The sequence below is a fragment of the Canis lupus genome, chromosome X (assembly GCF_003254725.2).
Source record: "Canis lupus dingo isolate Sandy chromosome X, ASM325472v2, whole genome shotgun sequence".
NCBI classification, from domain to species: domain Eukaryota; kingdom Metazoa; phylum Chordata; class Mammalia; order Carnivora; family Canidae; genus Canis; species Canis lupus.
The window spans coordinates 118,366,961-118,386,937 of record NC_064281.1 but is presented as its reverse complement, the minus strand read 5'-3'; the positions used below and the strand labels follow the sequence as shown (position 1 = coordinate 118,386,937).

The window sequence follows — 19,977 nt, the reverse complement described above, 5'->3', positions numbered from 1 at the left end:
GCCTAATAGCACTGGTGCTGGTGTTCAGGCAAGTTCAGTCATGTGGAGGTCAACAGATACTCAAAGGTTGAGATGTGACTCATGGATCAAAAGGAAGGAGAAAATTCTCAGCCTACTGACATGATAGTTGCAACGGGCAGCATAGAAAGGTACTATTGAGTAAAGAATGGCAAATCCACCCACTGACATTTACATGATCCTCTTAAAATTACATGATATTGTATTTGAAAGCATCTGTCATATAGTAGGTGCTTAAAAATTTGGAGATTATCCAAGGCAAACCTGGCCTTCTCAGAAATTCCTGTAAGAAATGAAGAAGCTTGTGGTCATCACAAATTACAAGGGTCACTCTTAATTGAGCACCACTTACTGTGTAACAATGTGTGGGAGAGACTACAAATACTCACCACATCTTGTCTTCCTTTTACCCCTGGAAACAGGGACACCACATTTCCAGTTGGCTTGTAGTTAGGAAGGGTCATGTAACTAGCTATTGTCACTGAGATATGAGCAGAAGCATTGTGTGTCCCATCTGAAGCCAGTATGCCATTTCTGTGCTTTCTCTTTTCCTCAGCAGCAGACATGGTAATATTTTTTTTTCAAAGGTTTTATCTAGGGGATCCCTGGGTGGCGCAGCAGGTTAGCACCTGCCTTTGGCCCAGGGTGCGATCCTGGAGACCCGGGATCGAATCCCACGTCGGGCTCTCGGTGCATGGAGCCTGCTTCTGCCTCTGCCTGTGTCTCTGCCTCTCTCTCTCTCTCTCTCTGTGACTATCATAAATAAATAAAAATTAAAAAAAATGTTTAAAAAAAAAGGTTTTATCTACTGGGCATCTCAGGGTCCTGGGATCAAGCCCTGTGTTGGACTCCCTGCTCAGCGGGAGTCTGCTTGTCCCTCTACCTTCTGCCTGTCTCCCTTGCTCATGTTCTCTTTCTCTGTCTTAAATAAATAAATAAAATCTTCTTTTTATGAATTTGTTTTTATTGCTGTTCAATTTGCCAACATATACCATAACACCCAGTGCTCATCCCATCAAGTGCCCCCCTCAGTGCCCGTCACCCAGTCACCCCCACCCCCTGCCCACCTCCCTTTCTACCACCCCTAGTTCATTTCCCAGGGTTAGATGTCTCTCATCTTCTGTCACCCTCACTGATACTTCCCACTAATTTTCTCTCCTTTCCCCTTTATTCCCTTCCACTATTTTTATATTCCCCAAATCAATGAGATCATATAATGTTTATCCTATGATTGACTTACTTCACTCAGCATAATACCCTCTGGTTCCATCCACGTTGAAGCAAATGGTGGGTATTTGTCCCTTACTGATGGCTGAGGAATATTCCATTGTATACATAGACCACAGCTTCTTTAACCGTTCATCTTTTGATGGACACCGAGGCTCCTTCCACAGTTTGGCTATTGTGGACATTGCTGCTATAAACATTGTGGTGCCGGTGTCCTCATGTTTCACTGCATCTGTATCTTTGGGGTAAATCCCCAGCAGTGCAATTGCTGGGTCGTAGGGCAGGTCTATTTTTAACTCTTTGAGGAACCTCCACACAGTTTCCCACAGTGGCTGCACCAGTTCACATTCCACCAACAGGGCAAGAGGCTTCCCCTAACTCCACATCCTCTCCAACATTAGTTGTTTCCTGTCTTGTTAATTATCCCCATTCTCACTGGTGTAAGGTGGTATCTCATTGTGGTTTTTATTTGTATTTCCCTGAATGCAAGGGATGTGGAACATTTTCTCATGTGATTGTTGGCCGTGTGTATATCTTCATTGGTCAAACTTTTGTTCATGTCTTTTGTCCATTTCATGATTGGATTGTTTGTTTCTTTGCTGTTGAGTTTAATAAGTTCTTTATAGATCTTGGATACTAGCCCTTTATCTGATAGGTCATTTGCAAATATCTTCTCCCATTCTGTAGGTTGTCTTTAAATTTTGGTGACTGTTTATTTAACTATGCTGAAGCTTTTCTTGATTGTCCATGACCTCCCTGACTTCCTGCAGGATATGTATATTGCTGTCATCACGATAAAAATATCAAGCTCTTACTAGAATTATTCAATTTATACAGCGGGTCATGGGGATGATCTCATTTGCTAAAGCAAGAAACAAGGCACAATAGGCTTAGTTTCTGGCTTTTGATGGAGCCCAAACCCAAAACCTAGGGGGCTGTAGTTCTGGAATTTCTCTCAAAATACATGGACACCCCGTTTACCTCTGACTTAAGCTTCCAGTAGCTAAATCTCAGAGTCTAACTTGAATTTCCTCCTGCCTTTCACTTCTGCCAGCATTACAGAATGTAGTGGTAACAAGGAATAATTTGAAACTGGATGTTGGCCACTCAGTAGGCTCTTCTCATCTACATAAATAATCGATCAATATCCTGATATGCGCGTCTCACCCCCAAATACTCATGCATATCTTTCCACCACCCTGTCATGATTTATGAGTCAAGCAGGACAAGGCATGTGTTTTGTTTGCTGACCATCAAATACATCCTGTGGTTACTGGAGATGTAGTTGGGAGCCTTGGCCCAGATGGAAAATTGATGCCAACAGGATTCTCATATTTGGGATCAGCCTCTAAATAGTTCTATCACGTCTCTCTTCTTCTTTTTTTTTAATTTATTTTTTATTGGTGTTCAATTTACTAACATACAGAATAACCCCCAGTGCCCGTCACCCATTCACTCCCACCCCCCGCCCTAGTTCGTTTCCCAGAGTTAGCAGTCTTTATATTCTGTCTCCCTTTCTGATATTGCCCACACATTTCTTCTCCCTTCCCTTATATTCCCTTTCACTATTATTTATATTCCCCAAATGAATGAGAACATATAATGTTTGTCCTTCTCCGACTGACTTACTTCACTCAGCATAATACCCTCTGGTTCCATCCACGTTGAAGCAAATGGTGGGTATTTGTCATTTCTAATAGCTGAGTAATATTCCATTGTATACATAAACCACATCTTCTTTATCCATTCATCTTTCGTTGGACACCAAGGCTCCTTCCACAGTTTGGCTATCGTGGCCATTGCTGCTATAAACATCGGGGTGCAGGTGTCCCGGCGTTTCACTGCATCTGTATCTTTGGGGTAAATCCCCAACAGTGCAATTGCTGGGTCATAGGGCAGGTCTATTTTTAACTCTTTGAGGAACCTCCCTGGGACGTCTCTCTTCTTCTAAACCCACACTTGGGTTTTCCCATACATCTGCTCCCCTAGTATGTGAGGATGCACGCTGCTTTCTCGCCCTGGCTGTCAGCCCAGAACAGACAAAAGAACTCAGCACCTGAAAAGGCAGTTCCCTGCAGGGAAGAAGTACCAGTGACAGGAGCCAGACAGGCAGCTTCCTGTGAGGTTTCCAGAGAAACAGCTGTTGCAAGTCATTCCAATTCTGTTTAAGGGACCCCAAACCAGTTGCTTTCAAATTAGTTGTAAATACATTAAAACTGCTTGCTATTCAAAATTTCCCAACATCTTAAGGAACCTTTGCCAGTACTGCCATGAGGCTTCATTCCTGAATTGTGTCAAGTGCTGCCACACTGCCTGGTACATTGGAGGGAGCCAATAAACTGTGACCCAAGTTCCTGGGAGATGCCAGCTCATGGAAGAACTAAAGGAAACAAAAAGCATACTGGTATATGTGCCCACAACTTAGGCTTTGTTTCACTTATTACAGAATGTAAACTGCTTCTTTCACCCTCTCTGCCACCTTGGTTTCTAGATGTGTATGATGTTAGACCTGGAAGGGCCCTCAGAGACTGTATCAGTCAGGAAAGCCTATGTTATGCTGTGCCATCCCCCGTGCATTTTCTGACCAAACCTCTATTGTTCTGCTGCTCACTCCTGATTTATGTACTATTTATATACTCCAGGTTCTGTTTCTCTGGTTGAACTCCTACTGCTACAACACCTATAGGATGGATATAATAAAAAAGGATAAATGTTGGAAGGACGTGAAGACATTGGAAACCACATATATTGGTACTGGGAATATAAAAGGATGCAGCTACTTTGAAAAACATTTAGAAAGATCCTAAGAAAGTTAAACACAAAGTTATCATACGACCTATCAATTCCATTCCTACATATATACGCAAGAGAACTGAAACACATGTCCACACAAAATTATGTGCCTGAATATTCACACCAGCGTTTTTCATAATATTCTGAATGCAGAAAGAACCCAATGGTACATCAACAGATGGGTAAAGAAAATGTCATACTGTGTCATGCATTCAAAAGGAATGAATAAACACTTATGAAAAAAAAAAGGAGGGACTGATACTTGCTTCCAAATAGATCAACCGTTCAAATATTGTGCTAAGTTAAATTACTATAACAGGCAAATCCACAGATGAAGCAGATCAGTTACTGCCAGAGTTTATGGGTAAAAGGGCATGATTCCTAATGGCTATGGAAGTCCTCTAAGTCATTCCTTAAAAGGGAATGACTCGGGGGTAATGAAAATATTCTCGACTGAGACAGTGGTGACGGTTTTACAATCCTGTGAATATACTAAAATCACAAAATTACATATTTTAATGGGGTGGATTTAGTTATGTGAATTATACCTAAATAAAAAATACTATTGATAAAAAAATAAGATGGATCTCCTACCTGGGGTCTAAGAATGAGTTGCAGACTCCTACTCAAAAACTTGAATTTCTGTCATTTGGGAGTGTGTGCATGGGCTGCCTTTTAAGACAGGAGCAGCAATGCTCTTATACCTGCATTTCTTTTTTATTTGTTTTAAAGATTATATTTATCTATTCATGAGAGTTACAGAGAGAGGCAGTGACACGGGCAGAGGGAGAAGGAGACTCCCTGCTGGGTGGTGAGCCCAATGCGGGACTCAATTCTAGGACCCCTGGATCACGACATGAGCCAAAGGCACATGCTCCACCATTGAGCCACCCAGGTACCCTATCCACATTTCAACAGTGCTAAGCCACAGTCTCTAAGGCATAGGGAGAATCCAGTCATTGACTATGAGATTCCCCCTTCAAGAAACAACTTGCTGCCCTGCCTCAAATATTGTGATTAGCTGATAGTCCCTATTAGCTTCTATGGGATGTGTCTTTACGATATAGCCAAAGTCACAATCTTCTAAGGATGGCCACTGGTAAATGACTAAGCAATAAGTTGAGCCAGGGCCACACACTTCTCAAAGCGAAGACCAGCTAGTGATTGAATAATCCAGGGGTACACATTTGGCAAACCTATAATCAGATCATTCAGGAAAAGAGAAGTTTCAAATTACTCAAATCAAGAATGAAAGAGTAGACAATATACAAATAAAAAGGATTCGATGGAAATACTATGCATAACTGTATGCTGAGAAAGGAGAAGGAATGTATAAAATGTAGAGTTTCCTAGAAGACACAGAAAACCAACACTGACTCAAGAAGCGAGTCAGAATAGATCTACATAACGAGTAAAAAATTGAATTACTGATCAAACAACTTTCCTTTTTTTCTTTTTCTTTTTTTTAAAATCAAACCCCTTTGTACAAAAAGAACACTCGGGACCAGATGGCTTTACTAGTAAATTATGCTTTTTAAACTTTTAAAATTCCTCTTGGGTATGTTGTGACAATTAACAGGTAAAGTAGTTGGAATGGTGCGTGGCATACAGTGACTGCTGAGTTTGTATTAACTATAATTACAAAAAGTCTGTTGACTAAATGGCTGAACAAATTAATGGGGTGACAAGACGGAAGCAAAAGCCACTGTGAATGTCTGTGTGGCCTATTATTACAAGGTCCTGTGGTATGGCAGTATGGAGAGGTCTGATCAGAATCCAAAGAACCAGGACATAGAAGGACAGAAGGCTGGGGTGGCAGGCTGAAGGATAGGCAAAGAGTAGTTAGCCCTGGGAAAGGGCCTAGGAACCAGGAGTCAGGGAAGACCAGAAAGCAGCCTTTGGGGGAAGCAAGTTTGGTAACAGGAGTTGAAAGCAGGCATCCTCCCTGAAAACCCAAGAGGTTTGGAATATCCCTAGACTTATCTAAGAGATGAGCAAACTAAGGAACCATGAGTTTAGGTAATTGCTGGTTTGTAACCTTTTCGGGAGATTCCTGGGTATAATCTGAAACTGGGTCCCATATATGGAGGACAGGGTGAGATCAAAGAAAGATGAAGGCCACTCCGGATCGGGAGGTAGCAGGTTTAATAAACAAGGGAACTTATATATGAGACTTTTCTTGGGTGGCTGCAAGATGACTCGATCTCTACATCTGCCCTCCAGAATCCTAAGAGTTTATCTAGAAGCCTTAACTGGGTTCATTCACGACTACCATCCAGATGGTCACAACACCACGCTGTATCTCAGGGCTACATCCTTTGGCAGCTTCTGGGATCAGGGAAGGTAAGCAGAATGCACAGGGGAGGAGGTGAGGAACCTCCCATGGCTGGGGTCCAGCTCACGAGTGAACTGGAAGTCCTGCCCTCATTGCCCTCCTCCAATAGTAATTGGACCAATACCCATGATCATTGTTGGAGACAATCATAATGAAATAAAATACACTAAAAACAAAGGTGATGAATACTCAAAGCTTATCACATATTAATTCCTTTCCAGTTAATAATTTCCAGTTATCTATTCTTTTCAGGTTACTTACGTATATAACATACGAATGGTGGAAATATTAAATGCAATGAACTGAGGAGCAGTGATGCAGCAGAAGCTGTGAACAAAGCAGAAGATAGAGGAGGAAGGAAATACATATTGGCTAGAGGGAAAAATGTCTGATTAGGCAGAAAGTTGAGCAGAAATAGAAGAAGATTCGTGGGATCCCTGGGTGGCGCAGCGGTTTGGCGCCTGCCTTTGGCCCAGGGCGCGATCCTGGAGACCCGGGATCGAATCCCACGTCGGGCTCCCGGTGCATGGAGCCCGCTTCTCCCTCTGCCTGTGTCTCTGCCTCTCTCTCTCTCTCTCTCTCTCTCTGTGACTATCATGAATAAATAAATAAAATCTTAAAAAAAAAAAAAAGAAATAGAAGAAGATTCAATATATGAAATTAAAAAAAATTGTCATGAAGGTCCCTTGAGAGTTGTCAGAGCTTTGAAACAGGGCACAGAGGCAGGATTAGTACCATCAGGGTGAGGGCAGTCCCTTCTCTGAGACCGGCAGGTAGGATGAAACGTGGCTTGGGATGGGGGAGGGAAGCTTGGAGCTAAGAGCCCATGATCAACTGACTGAAGTTCCAAAGTTCCCAAAGAGGAAACATTCATAAATCATATGCTTATTTTTTTTAAAGATTCTATTTATTTAAATGAGAGAGAGAGAGAGAGAGAGAGAGAGAGAGAGAGAGAGAGGGAGAAGCAGGCTCCATGCAAAGAGGCCGATGTGGGACTCGAATCTGGGACTCTGGGATCACGCCCTGGGACGAAGGCATGCTCTAAACTGCTGAGCCACCCAGGGATCCCCAAATCACACATTTAAAGATTAAACAATGATGCTGTAAGAAATTGCATTACTGGGGCGCCTGGGTGACTCAGTCGATTGAGTGTCTGAGTCTTGATTATGGCTCAGGTCACGATTCTGGGGTTGTGGGATCAAGCCCTGTGTGAGGCGGCAGTGCTGGATGTGGAGCCTGTTGGGATTCTCTCTCTCTCTTTCCCTCTGCCCCTACTCCCACTCATGTTCTCACATTCTCTCTCCTCTCTCTCTCTCTCTCTCTCTCTCTCACAAATAAGTAAATAGATCTTAAAAGGAAAAAGAAAGAGATTGTCTTACTAAATCCTAGTGAAGCAACCCAGAACAGCAATGGTTTACCAGCCCCACCTCTGCAAAAAGTCATTGTAGGGGCAGAGTGACACTATTTCCAAATTGGACACGGCCACCACAACCTCGTCTTATAGAGAGAGTGCAGCAGTATCATGGAGAACTTCAACGTTGCTTCGGGGCAAGTGTTAAGATGAAGGAGAGACTCTGCACTGCCCCGTAAGAGCCACTTTCCTCCTCTTCCATAATCTCAAGCCTTCCCTTTCAGCTTCCTGAAGTTAAATGTTGCCATGAGACTAAGCTCTGGCCAAGGAGACACTGGTGTCATGAAAGTGTCTCGGGAAAACGTGCAGCAGCCTTCCGAGAAGAGCCTGTGGCCTGTGCCCTTTAACCTGCTTCTTCAGTTGCTCCTCACTCCTCTTGGCTGGGACGCTTACAGGATGGCTGGAGCTGGAACAGCAGCTTGGACCATGAGGGAACCTTGGGAACCCTGCCTATGTACCGTGGAGGAAAGAAGCCGGGCAGCCTGGGTGGCTCAGGCGTTTAGGGCCACCTTCAGGCCAGGTTGTGATCCTGTAGAGCCGGAATCGAGTCCCACGTCGGGCTCCTGCATGGAGCCTGCTTCTCCCTCTGCCTGTGTCTCTGCCTCTCCCTCTCCCTCTGCTTCTCTCTCTCTCTCTCTCTCTCTCTCTGTGTGTGTGTGTCTCATGAATAGATGGATGAAATCTTTAAGAGAAAACAAGGCAAGAAGTCAGAAGGACTCAGGATTCCAAAGCACTCGGTGGCAGAACAGAACCAGCAAGCCTGCCCTGAGCTATGTATCTGTGGCTTCCACCTGAGAGAGAAATGATTTCTCCTGGTCTGTGAGCCGCTGTCTGTGGCCCCTGCTAATCACGGCTACACCCCTTCTTAGCGGACACAGAAAACATCTATCCCAGGTGCCACCTGCACTTGCACATGTAAGGAGCCCTCTTGGTGAGGATACTTGCCGAGCCGCGATCCTGGGAGCAACAGCACCTGCGCAGCGCCCCAAGGCCCTGGGCCCAAGGCTTGGCCATTGTAGGCTAGCGCACACAGAAGTCTCCGTGCCCCTGGCAGCGACCCTTTGTTGGGGGTGGGCCAGTCCGAATTAAAGGAGCTAAGGGCCGGAAGAGGACTGGCAGGAACTGAAAGGGCAACTCCAGAGTGGGCTCGTCATCTCCTTGAGGACCCGAGGCTGTGAAGAAGGGTAGGGTGTCCCCCGTTTGCCCCAGAGAGTCCCTAAAGGATGATCCCCCTCCTCTCTCCAGCACTTCAGGAACAAACCTATCAGGGAGGTCGCAAAGGAGCCTGGCCTCCACTTCCACACCCTGCCCACTTTGCACACACACCCTTTCCTGCACTCCTGTGCTCTTCCCTGCTCTTTGTAACCATCCCTCAGGTGGATCCTTAAGCAGGAAGGAGGGGCCAAATGTGGCGGGGTTAGGGGGTAGGGGTCTTGATCAAATCTCAAGCCTTGGGGAGTAGGGGGACCACCATGGTGCATCCAGAATCCTCCTGGAGGAACCCCAAGGCTGCTTTTTCTAGACTATAACTTCCCTTCTCTGGAAGGGCATGAAGTTGCTTATTCTCGGGTCAGATGTCATAGGTCTGAAATTTTTCCTCTGCTCCATTGTCCACCCGTGGTTCTAACCAGTAAGTAGCATGTGCCTCACTTGCAGGCCAGTTGGAAGCAGGATGTCAGGCCCAGCTCAGCCCCTGGAAGCAAGACTCTGCACAGCAGCAAGGTTCCCTGGGGACTCCACACTTCCGGTGGCTTGGTGGTGCTTTGGGCCTCTGCCTTCTGTTGCTTGTGATGTGCTGAATATAGGGGCCTTGCATCTTCAAAGGTCAGGAGTCATCACGCAAGATTTCTTGAGTGGAGGCTTTGTAGAAAGTCCCATTACTGAGCCCGTGCTACAAGCCAGAGTTTCTCCATCACTTCTGAGCAAGATTCCCTCCGCTCTTCAGGAGAAACTTTTTCATGACTGAATAACAAATACCAGCTTACAGTCAAAAGGGAATGAACCTTTCTAGTCCCCCTTCCACCCTCTTCCTGAAAGCTCTGTTCTTTGTTTTCTCCTGGTTTCCAGGTGCTTTCTCAGGTGGAGACAGGCAAATAAATAATCTGTGACTTCTGTACTCCGCACACTCGATCTAGCCTAGTGTAGCAGGTGGGGGACGTGGCATTTTACAAATGGAAACGTCAGAAACAGGAGCGTCAGATTTGAGGATATGAGCTGCACAGGCCAGATCCCCTGTTGCTCCCACAGCTGCCAACCTGAGAGGTAGCAGTGACTGTGGGGAGAGCATTGCCGTCGGAAGGGCCAAGACCACTGTCGCTTTTGGAATGTCGGATGCGATCTCGCTGTTGTGAGAGTGGATGTCTCTGAACAGGGCGAGCTCAGTTCAAGCCGGGATTATTTTTCCTTGGTCTCTGCTGTCATATTCCTGGATTCCTCGCTGCTTTCCTGAGACAGTTTACCTTGATTTTCTGGACTGAATCTTTTCCTAGTTAGATAGCCACTGCCCTTCCTCCGCATCAGGCCAGTCCAGGGACAATCCACTTTGTTAGATATTAAGTGCCCACTGTGTACAGGGAACCAAGAGGGTATGGCAGGCAAAGCGGCGATTGCTAACACAGAATGTAGAATTTGAGTCTAGTGGAGTCTAAAGAAAAGCACCCAAACACTTGGGGCAGAGGCACCCCAAAAGAGGTGTGCAGAAGAGAGGTGGAAGGCTGAGATTGGGTCTCTGTGGAAGAACAGGGGAAGGCTCCATGGAAGAGGCAGCCTTCGGAGACAGAGGGGGAAGGTCGCTGCAGGTGGAAAAAATATCCAAGCAAAATGTAAGTGCAAAGGGCCGTCCTATTTGGAAGTGGTGATGGGGCCCTCTGTGGCCAGGACCCAGAGTGCATGGGACAGAGCATGGCGAGAGGATCACTGGAGTGCTGTCCTGGAAGGGGCCGGGTGGGTTATACAAATGAAGGGAGGTGTTCAACTGTGGCAGAAACATTGAGCTCCATGCAGAGAGCCCCACATGGGACTCGATCCCGGGTTTTCCAGGATCACGCCCTGGGCTGAAGGCAGGCGCTAAACCGCTAGGCCACCCGGGCTGCCCTATGTCACTAATTCTATCTTCTGCCTCAATTATCCGAGCAGTCAGAGCCTCCATTTTTTTTTTTTTGCGCCTCCATTTTTTAATGCTTCTCATTGATAGCCTTTTTGAAATTTCAACTTGATTAGATTTTAGTTCTTTTATTTCTCCAGAAAGGCTTTGTCTAGTGTCTTTGATGCTTTATTCAAGCCCCGATAGTATCTTTATAATCATTATTCTGAACTTTAGTTCTACCATGTTACTTATGTCCATACTCACTAGGTTCCTGGCATTCAGTACTGCCTTTGGTTCTCTTTTATGAGATGAGGTTTTTTCCATCTGTGCAGAGAAGAATCGATGAATGAGAGAACAAAATACTGAAATGGCAACAATGTCCCCAGAGAAATATACACTACACAAATCACAAGAGACCCAGAACTGAAAAGAAAAATTAAAAAGAGAGAATATAATCAGACAGGTGAAGAGAATAGAGTAATACACTGGATCCTGTGTGTATTTTGGTCCGTTTGTTAGAAAACTAAATCCCAAAATTGTAACAAAAGGAAAACTTTTATAGGTACTAAACAAATTGAATAGAATACAAGGAAAGGATAGAATGCAATTGTAAAAATGAAAATTAAAAGAGAAAAAAAGAAGAAATATCAACAGACAGGTGAAGAAAACAGAGCAATACACTATATTCTGAGTGTATTTCCTTCGGTTAGAGGAAACTACATCTCAAAATTGTGAAGAAGGGCAGCCCCGGCAGCTCAGCGGTCTTCTCCCTCTGCCTGGGTCTCTGCCTCCCTCTCTCTGTGTCTGTCATGAATAAATAAACAACAAAATTAAAAAAAAAAAAGATGGCTTCACAATTGTAAAGAAAAAAAACCTTGCATATATATTATATATATTAAATACATTGACAGGATAGAATGTAACTGTAAAGATGAAAATTTAGAAAGACCTTATTTTTTTATTTTTTATAAATTTATTTTTTATTGGTGTTCAATTTGTCAACATATAGAATAACACCCAGTGCTCATCCCATCAAGTGCCCCCCTCAGTGCCCGTCACCCAGTCACCCCCACCCCCTGCCTACCTCCCCTTCCACCACCCCTAGTTCGTTTCCCAGAGTTAGGAGTCTTTGTCTCATTCATTTGGGGGATACAAAAAATAAGTGGGAAATATCAGAAAGGGAGACAGAACATAGAAAGAACTTAACAAGAAAGAAACAAAGAAGGAGAAAAAAGAAAAAAAAAAGCGATTTTGATGAGACAGGTGAAGAAAACAGAATCATATACCGTACACTACGTGTATTTTGGTCTGGTGGAAGAAACTGCACCGCAAGGGTGTAAAGAAAAAAAAAAAAAAAAAACTTACACAAATAAAATTAAAAACAATGGAAGGATAGCATGTAACTGTAAGAATGAAAACTAAAAAATATTTCCTAAAAGTTTGATAAAATAAGAAATTGGTTGCAAAAGGAAAGCGAAAAAAAAAAATAAATAAATAAAATGGAAAGACCAAAGAATCATGGGGGAAAACGCTATGAATTGTGTATGTTATATTCCCCTAGCGCTGGAGTTTTGCGGTTCTCAGTGTTCGGTAAAGTTGGTCTGGGCCGCACGCTCTTGCTGACTTTCTGGGGGAGGGACCTGTTGCGCTGATTCTCAGGGGTCTTTGCCCCGAGTGGGCGTGCACCGCCCTTGCCAGGGGGCCAGGCTAAGTAATCTGGTCCGGGTTGCTCTCTGTGGATTTTGTTCCGTGAAGGCCTTGCAGGCCTCTTTAGAGGCTGAGAGCGAAAGTGGTGGCCTCCTCATCCCCAGCCCCAGGGCCGAAAGCTCAGGGTCCCGCTCCTTAGCGCACCCCCAGTGAAAGGCAACCCATCACTCCTGTCTCCCTGGTACCGGACCGCACACTGTGCTCACCCAGCCTGTGACCAAGCATTTCCATCTCAGGCACGGACCCTGCTTCGCCTTCCAAACCCTGCAGATTCCTGCTGTGTGGACATGTGCGCTGCTCCTCCCCAGGGGGAGCAAGGGGGGGCTTGCCGGTTCTGCCGCCTGCTGGGCTCCTGCTCGGAGAGCCTTTGCGCTGAGGGTGCTGGGACCCACTGACCCTGCTGGGTTCCAGGGCTACGGCCACCACTGGCCAAGAGCCCGCTGCAGCCGGCTTCCCTGCTCCGATGTCTGGGAGCTCTGCTGCACTCAGGCACTGTCAGTGTTCCTGTGACCCCGGGGGATCCTGAGACCACGCTGTCCCACCTAGGATTCTGCACCCGCTTCACTGTCTGAGCACCGGGCAGGCAGGGCCGTCCCTCACCGGAGCGGACTTCTAAAGGTCCGGATTCTGCGCTCTCTGCTGCTCCATCACTCTCTGGTGGAGGCTGCTGGAGCTCGCCCCCTTTTGGCTCCCCCGTATCTTCCCATGTATCGCCTCCCTTTTGCCCCCCCCCCCCCCCCCGCCCATCTTCCCATGTATCGCTTCCATTTCACTTCTCCACACCTCCTGTCTTGCAGAAACTGGATGCTTTTCTCTTTGTAGAGTTGCAGCTATTCTTTTTGTAGATCTCCGGTTCAGTTCTCAGGGGTTCAGAATGATTTAGTAGCTGTCTCGCTGAATTCCGGGGACCAGAGGAACTTAGGTCTCTCAACTCCTCGGCCACTTTGGACTCCCACCTCCCCCCCCCCACCCCCACCCCACCGCCCTGTGGTCTCATTCGGCCAAATGGTTGGGGAGAAGTCATCATCTTAGCAAAACTCCTTCAAACTAAAGAAAAATATGGGCATTGTTTTCAATTAAATGTCCCACGCTAGTGCTCCTGGATGTAAATGCTAGAGGAGAAATCCACCTTGAAAGAACGCTTAAGCCAAAAGCACTCATATAGCAGCAAATATCCTGAATAAGTATATGCATATTCAAAATCGTAGTGAACGAAACGGACGAGAGGCGGTGCCCAGTGAACAGAAATCTGCCTTAACGTCAGAAAAATCTTTCAACTGTATTTGGGCAGCCCTGGTGGCGCAGCGGTTTGGCGCTGCCTGCAGTCTGGAGTGTGATCCTGGAGACCTGGGATCGGGTCCCACGTCGGGCTCCCAGCATGGAGCCTGCTTCTCCCTCTCCCTCTGCCTGTGTCTCTGCCTCTCTCTCTGTGTCTATGAGTAAATAAATAAAATCCTTAAAAAAAAAAAAAAAAAAAAAAGAAAAATCTTTCAACTGTATTTATCTACATTAACAAAATAATGGAACTAAAAACATCTGATCACGACTGGGTATAGAAGACTCCTTTGAAAGAAATTCAGCACTAGCTAATGGAAAAAGCTTCTATCAGAATACGATGAGGAAGGAATTTCCGTTTTCATTTCTGTGCAACTAAAACCTCACTTAAAAAAAAAAAGGAAGTCTTGGGCAGATACTTGGTCCTGGAGAGCCTGGATCGAGTCCCGCATCGGGCTCCCTGCGTGGAGCCTGCTTCTCCTTCTGCCTGTGTTGCTGCCTCTCTGTCTCTCTCTGTGTGTCTCATGAGTAAAGAAATAAAACCTTAAAAAAAAAAAAAAAAGAAAGAAAGAAAGAAATGAAAGTCTTGAAAAACACACACAGAATAAACAACGTCCGAACAATAAATGAGGAGAAAGCCTTGGGGGACCCTGAAGACTGCTGAGCTGGATATTGAGTCTGGGTTGGGGATGCAGGGAACATCAGGGATGTGGGGAGGGAATGCAGCCTGCATCAATGCAGATGACAGGATTGATAGGCGGAGCAATTTCCAACTTCTGCTTCTGCTTCCCAGCATAAATCTGAGGCAAGGCCTCAGAGTACACATGACATTAGCCCTGGGGTGCTAAGAGGACACGGGGAAAGACAGGATGATTGAGGCATTGGACTCTAGAGTCTATGCAAATAACCCCCTGAAATCATCTTAGTGGCAAGGAATGCCCCTTAAAAAAATCACTTAAGTAGAATATACAGAATCAACCTGAAATAGAGTAGGGAGTATCAAAGCAATTCACACAGTAAGAAAAGGTATTTTTGATAAAGTATATATATAGTCTACACCTATATAAATACATATACAAACGCATGTATAACGGGAACACACACGCACATACGTGTGTCGCTGTCCGTATTTAGGTGATATGTACGTACATTTGCATACCAGCACCTATAATCTGCACACCTTATACATACGCGTGCACTGGACACACGCTAGGTAGAGAGGGACGGTGTGTTTCTCCCGATGACGCAGCATGTCAGGGGAAAACTCCCTGCAGTGGGCCCCGCAATACGGGACACCCCTAGACACCCTTGCAGCTGCTCGGCCGCCCCCAGGAAACTAAACCTTTAACACGATGTCCCTAAAGTCTGGCTGCTGGCCAAGGGACCCCGTGGGAAGGGGCGCTTCCTCCCGGCCCCTGCCCCTGCCCTGCCCCGGGGCTATGGGCGCTGCGGCTGCACAGCAGGCCTGTGTCCTGATGAGGGCCTCCTGGGTGAGGACTGAGAGCCGACCTGTGCCAGGACGCTGGGGGCCGCCGAACCCTGCTGTGCCCCTGCCGGCAGCCCTGGGCCACCCCGGGACCTGCAGAGCCGGTGGGGCCCGAGCCGCAGCAACCACCCCTCGGGCGCTCAGGGACGACACGTCGGGGCCTGAGAGGCTCGGTGTAAGGGGCACCGACTGAGGTCTGCAGAGAGCCGAGGCCGCAGCCCGCCCGAGTCCAGGGCAGGAGCCCGGGGAGGACAGGGGGCCCCCGCCTTGCCAGCCGGCGCGCTTCCCTCCTCCCACCCTAGCCTGGAACTCATCTCAACCCAACGTGCTGTTAGCTGTGGGGACCCCTGGCAACGGGGTCAGGACGTGATGTGACGTGGGCCGACCTCTGCGTCAGAATTGAGAGAGAGCAGAAGGCCTCGGTGCGGGGGGTCGCACTGGGGTCCCCTGGAAGGAGGCCAGGCCCGGGCCGGCGGCAGCCAGGGGAGCAGGTAGCCCCGGGAGGGGGCTCGGAGGGCGGGGGAGGGGCCCCGGAGGGCGGCGGGGGGGGGGGGGGGAGGGGGGAGGGGGGAGGGGGCCTGCCGGGAACCCCGAGAGAGGACCATGACCGGGGGAAGGCGGGGCCGCGGCGTCGAGCTGAGGCCTGGATGCCGGGGCCTGGGGCAGTGGCCTCGGGTCCCCGGAGGCAGGACGGGACCCGGCCCTCCCCGGAGCGGGGTGAGGACCTGAGGGAGAACTGCGGGGGTCCCCCGGGGTCCCCCACCCCACCATCATGCCTCAACCCACGGCCCGCCCTCCCCGAGAGAGAGAGAGAGAGAGAGAGAGAGAGAGGCACTGGGCCCCCGCCTCGGGGCTGGGGGGCCGCCCTGGGGAGGCCGGACACACGCGGCCCCCGGGGAAATGCGCCTCGGGGGGGGGGGGGTGGGGGGGGGACCCGAGCCCAGGGAGCTCAGGAGCCCATCCGGAGGGAGGTTTGCCAGGGCCTGAGGGGGGGAGGGGCACAGGGAGTGCCTGTGGGGGCGGGGGCCCTGGAGCCCAGGACAGAGGGGACCTGGCAGGAGGTCGCCAGGGATGGGAGGCCTGGGAGGCCCCCTGGGCAGGCTGGGGACCTGCCTTCGGGCGGGCCGCCGGGCGGCCAGACTTCCACATCCGGGTCTCCCGAGAGACTGGGGGCCCTTGGCGTCAGGAGCACGGCCTCCCTGAGGGGGCAGACGGTGGACCCCCGCCCACCCTACATTGAAGGGGTGAGTGGCCCCCAAGGCAGCCCTCAGGCCCAGGAGGGGATGGCCCCGAAATCTGGGTGCCCCTCCCTGGCAGCCCTGGGAAGAGAACCCGGGGTGTGGCCTATCCCGCGGAGACCCTCCTCCTCTCCAGATCTCTGGGCTCAGGGAGGGGAGGGCCTGGGTCTGAGGGTCTGCACTCAGGTCAGCAGAGGAGGCAGGTGCCCTGCCCTGCCCTGCCCTGCCCTGCCCTGCCCTGGTCCAGGCCCTGGCGGGGGTCGAGGTGAGAAATGAGGGGATGCCTTCCTCAGCAGGATCCCTGGGGACCAGGCCGCCCCGGCCGCTTGTGTGGGCCATGGGGAGAGGCGGGACGGGTGGGCCGACTGATTTCTCTGGACTTTGGCTGGTTGCGGGGTCGGGGTAGGGGCCCTTGCAAGGAAGGTGCAAGGAGGGTGGCCTCAGGGCCAGCCGGAGAGTCTTCCCACGCCTTGCGTGGGGTCCAGGTGAAGAGCGAGAGGCGCCCCATCCTGGCCCAGAGGGAAGCTTGAGTTGGGCCATTCCTCCCCTGGTGCGTGATCCGTGATCCGTGATCCCTTATTTGACGGCACAGGATGAACCCCCAGAGACCTTTGGCAGGCCTGCCCAGAGCCGGTCCCCTGGCTTCCTCATGGGGAGGGTCGGGGCAGCCTGGTCTTGTGGGGACACTTTGGCCTCAGGACCGCAGACAGAGGCCTGGGTCCCAGGCCCTGCCAAGGGCACTGGCAGGCCAAGGAGGGGACTTGGACTGCTGGGGGCCTCCCAGAGTGCGAGCCAACCTTCCTGTGTGCACTGGGGGCCCAGGGCTGGGCTGGCAGTCTGCACCCTGAGGTGCCCCCTGCTTCCCTCCTGCAGGGGCTCCAAGAACTGGCAGCGCAGCAGAGGCCTTGGTCGCCGGCAGGAGGCCCTCAGGTCACAGAGTGAAGGAGGCATAGCAGGTCTGTGTCGCTGGACCTGGTGAGGTCCACGTTGTCTCCGAGCCTGGTGCCAGGGGCTCAACTCGCCCAGCCCAACACACAGGGGACTCCTTGTGTAGCCAATCCTGATGCGGCCCGCTCTCTGCCCTGGCACGGGGCCTCTCTTGGCCCACCTGCACCCCGACCAGCCATCCCACCGCTGTCTTCAGCTTTAGCTCCACGCCCACACCATGCCCCTGAGGCACACGAGTCAGCTCTGGAAGCTGGAAGAAGACCCGGGAGAAGCCCAGGGCCTGGTCAATGCCCAGCTGCCAGAGGCTGAGGATGAAGACGAAGTTTCATCTCCCCCCTACCTGTGTTCCTCTTCCTCCTCCTCCCCCTCCTCCTCCTCCTCTTGCTCCTCCCCTTCCTTGTCCAGCTCTGGCCTGTTCTTTGTGCCCCCAGAGGAGGGGTCTGAGACTGCCTGGAGTCCTCCCCAGAGCCCTCAGAGTGCCGGGCCCTCCCCCAGTGGCAGGGCACCCAGTGGCTGGAGCCAGGTGGAGTTTGCTGGCCCCAGTGGCCCAGAGGAGGAGATCTGGAACCCCTGGGAGGTGCCCGAATATGCGCAGCCCTCTGCCCAAGGAGGAGACACAATGCTCATGAGTGGGGCTGACCTGGTGGGGTTCCTGCTCCGCAAGTATCTCAACAAGCAGCCCACCAGCCAGGCAGAGGTGCTGGAGGTCCTCAGCCCAGATATGCAGGATGCCTGGCCCGAGATCTGGGGTCAAGCCTGTGAGTGCATGCAGCTGGTCTTTGGCGTAGAAGTGAAGGAAGTGGACCCCATCGCACACTCCTACGTCCTGGTCACCGTCCTGGGCCTCAGCTACGATGGGATGCTGAGCGGTGAGCAGGGCCTGCCCACGACCGGCCTCCTGGTGCTGCTCCTGGGGGTGATCCTCCTGGAGGGCGACCGTGCCCCCGAGCAGGAGGTGTGGGAAGCCCTGGGGGTCATGGGGGTGTTTGCCGGCAGGCAGCACGTCATCTATGGGGAGCCCAGGGAGCTCCTCACCCACGTCTGGGTGCAGGAAGGCTACGTGGAGTACCGGCAGGTGGCGGGCAGCAACCCTGCCCGCTACGAGTTCCTGTGGGGGCCCAGGGCCCACGAGGAAACCAGCAAGCTACGGGTCATGGAGTATGTGCTATGGGTTAATAGCAGGTGGCCGGTTTCCTCCCTGGCCCCGTTTGATGAGGAAGAGTGGGCCTGAGCCCCAGAGGCGGCCAGGCCCTTTCCAGCCTTTGGTGGGGTCGGCAGCTTCTCCCGCGGGATGGGCACGAAGGGAGGCATCCCTTCGGCTGCTTCTTCCCCGTGGGCGCCTCTGGGTCTCCCTGTGTGTGTGTGTTTGTGTGTTTGTTTGTGTGTTTGTGTTGGAGAAGACAGACCACTGGGCTTTCTAGGAGTGCAGGGCCAGGGCGGCTTGGGGGCAGAAAGCAGGGTGAAAAGCCACTCTGGGGGCCTGTTCTCTGCCGCGACCCGGAGATCGAGAGCTTGGTTAACATGAGGAGGCTCTTGCACATCGCTGCTCGGATTCGGGGGATTCATCAGCTTGGGAGGCTACGTGTGTCACTGACATTCCCCCCGCCCGGACCGCCGCAGCCGCCGCCCCCCCCCCCCCATCCCGAACTTCTGTACATCCCCCAGTTCAACAGTTAAGAGTTTCATCCTGTCCTGAAAACCAGCTGGCCAAAGTCCACCTTCGTCCCTGTGTGGGTCCCACCCGGATCCTCATCCCAGGCAGGGCACTGGGACAGAAATGGGTTGGGAAGCAGCAAGGACGGAGGGGTCAAAGGACGGGGTCGGGTCGTGCAGCCAATAAAAAGGAAAAGTCTTTTGTTCTGGCTTCCTGTGCCTCCTGGCCCGTTCATTCTGCAAGGGCCCAAGGAACCCGGACCGGTGTGCTCCGGCATGGGCGGGGGCCGCGGAAAGGGCGAGAAAGGGCCCGCCGGAGGCCAGGGGAGCCCTGCTGGCGGCTCCCTCACGGCCACACAGCGGCTGAGCTCTGCTCCCTGCAAGGCCCTGTGTGTGAGCAGTGAGGACACGAGGGGCCCGGGGACACGCCGCCTTCGGGGACTGTGTAGAGGCCGCCGTCCGGCAGGGAGGTGGGGAGGGGTGTCCTGAGGCCTGCGACAGCCCCAAGGGGCGAAAGGGTGACGGGGGCGGCGGCTCCCGGGGGCAGGCTCTGCAGGGTCCAAGGCCCCGGGGCCCGGGGGGGCTCTGTGGGCAGCGCGACTCCTCGTGTGCAGCTGAGGAGCGAGCAGCGGGCGGGGGACGGAGGCCGACCTCCACTCTGCCTCCAGGTCGGGAAGCGGGGACCTGAGGCTTGTGGGGGGGCGGGGGGGACACGCGCAGATTGCCTGGCGTGGCGGGAGGGCGGGCCCAGGCCGGCCAGAGTCCCTGACCTCCCAGCCTGAAGGAGGGCCCCGCCCACCT

General features: G+C 51.0%; 3 protein-coding genes and 1 long non-coding RNA gene across 4 annotated transcripts in view; 3 read left to right on the top strand and 1 right to left on the bottom strand.

Annotated features, from left to right (window-relative positions):
• Window positions 1-19,977, top strand: part of LOC112651674 (melanoma-associated antigen 10-like) — a 126,198-nt gene that overhangs the window by 66,342 nt on the left and 39,879 nt on the right. The gene's annotated exons all lie outside the window — the stretch shown is intronic.
• LOC112663549 (melanoma-associated antigen 10-like) overlaps window positions 1-19,977 on the top strand; it is a 135,510-nt gene that overhangs the window by 110,363 nt on the left and 5,170 nt on the right. The window lies entirely within an intron of this gene.
• On the bottom strand, window positions 13,573-15,776 carry LOC125754694 (uncharacterized). The gene is made up of 3 exons (XR_007409468.1): window positions 15,361-15,776; window positions 14,271-14,394; window positions 13,573-14,009 (listed from the first exon to the last, which is right to left on the bottom strand). It is a non-coding gene; the product is annotated as an uncharacterized LOC125754694 (long non-coding RNA).
• LOC125754688 (melanoma-associated antigen 8-like) lies at window positions 15,678-19,387 on the top strand. Its single transcript, XM_049107688.1, has 2 exons — window positions 15,678-15,828; window positions 17,449-19,387. Exon 2 carries the CDS (start codon window positions 17,741-17,743, stop codon window positions 18,752-18,754), a length of 1,014 nt encoding a protein of 337 aa, XP_048963645.1. The 5' UTR covers window positions 15,678-15,828; window positions 17,449-17,740; the 3' UTR covers window positions 18,755-19,387.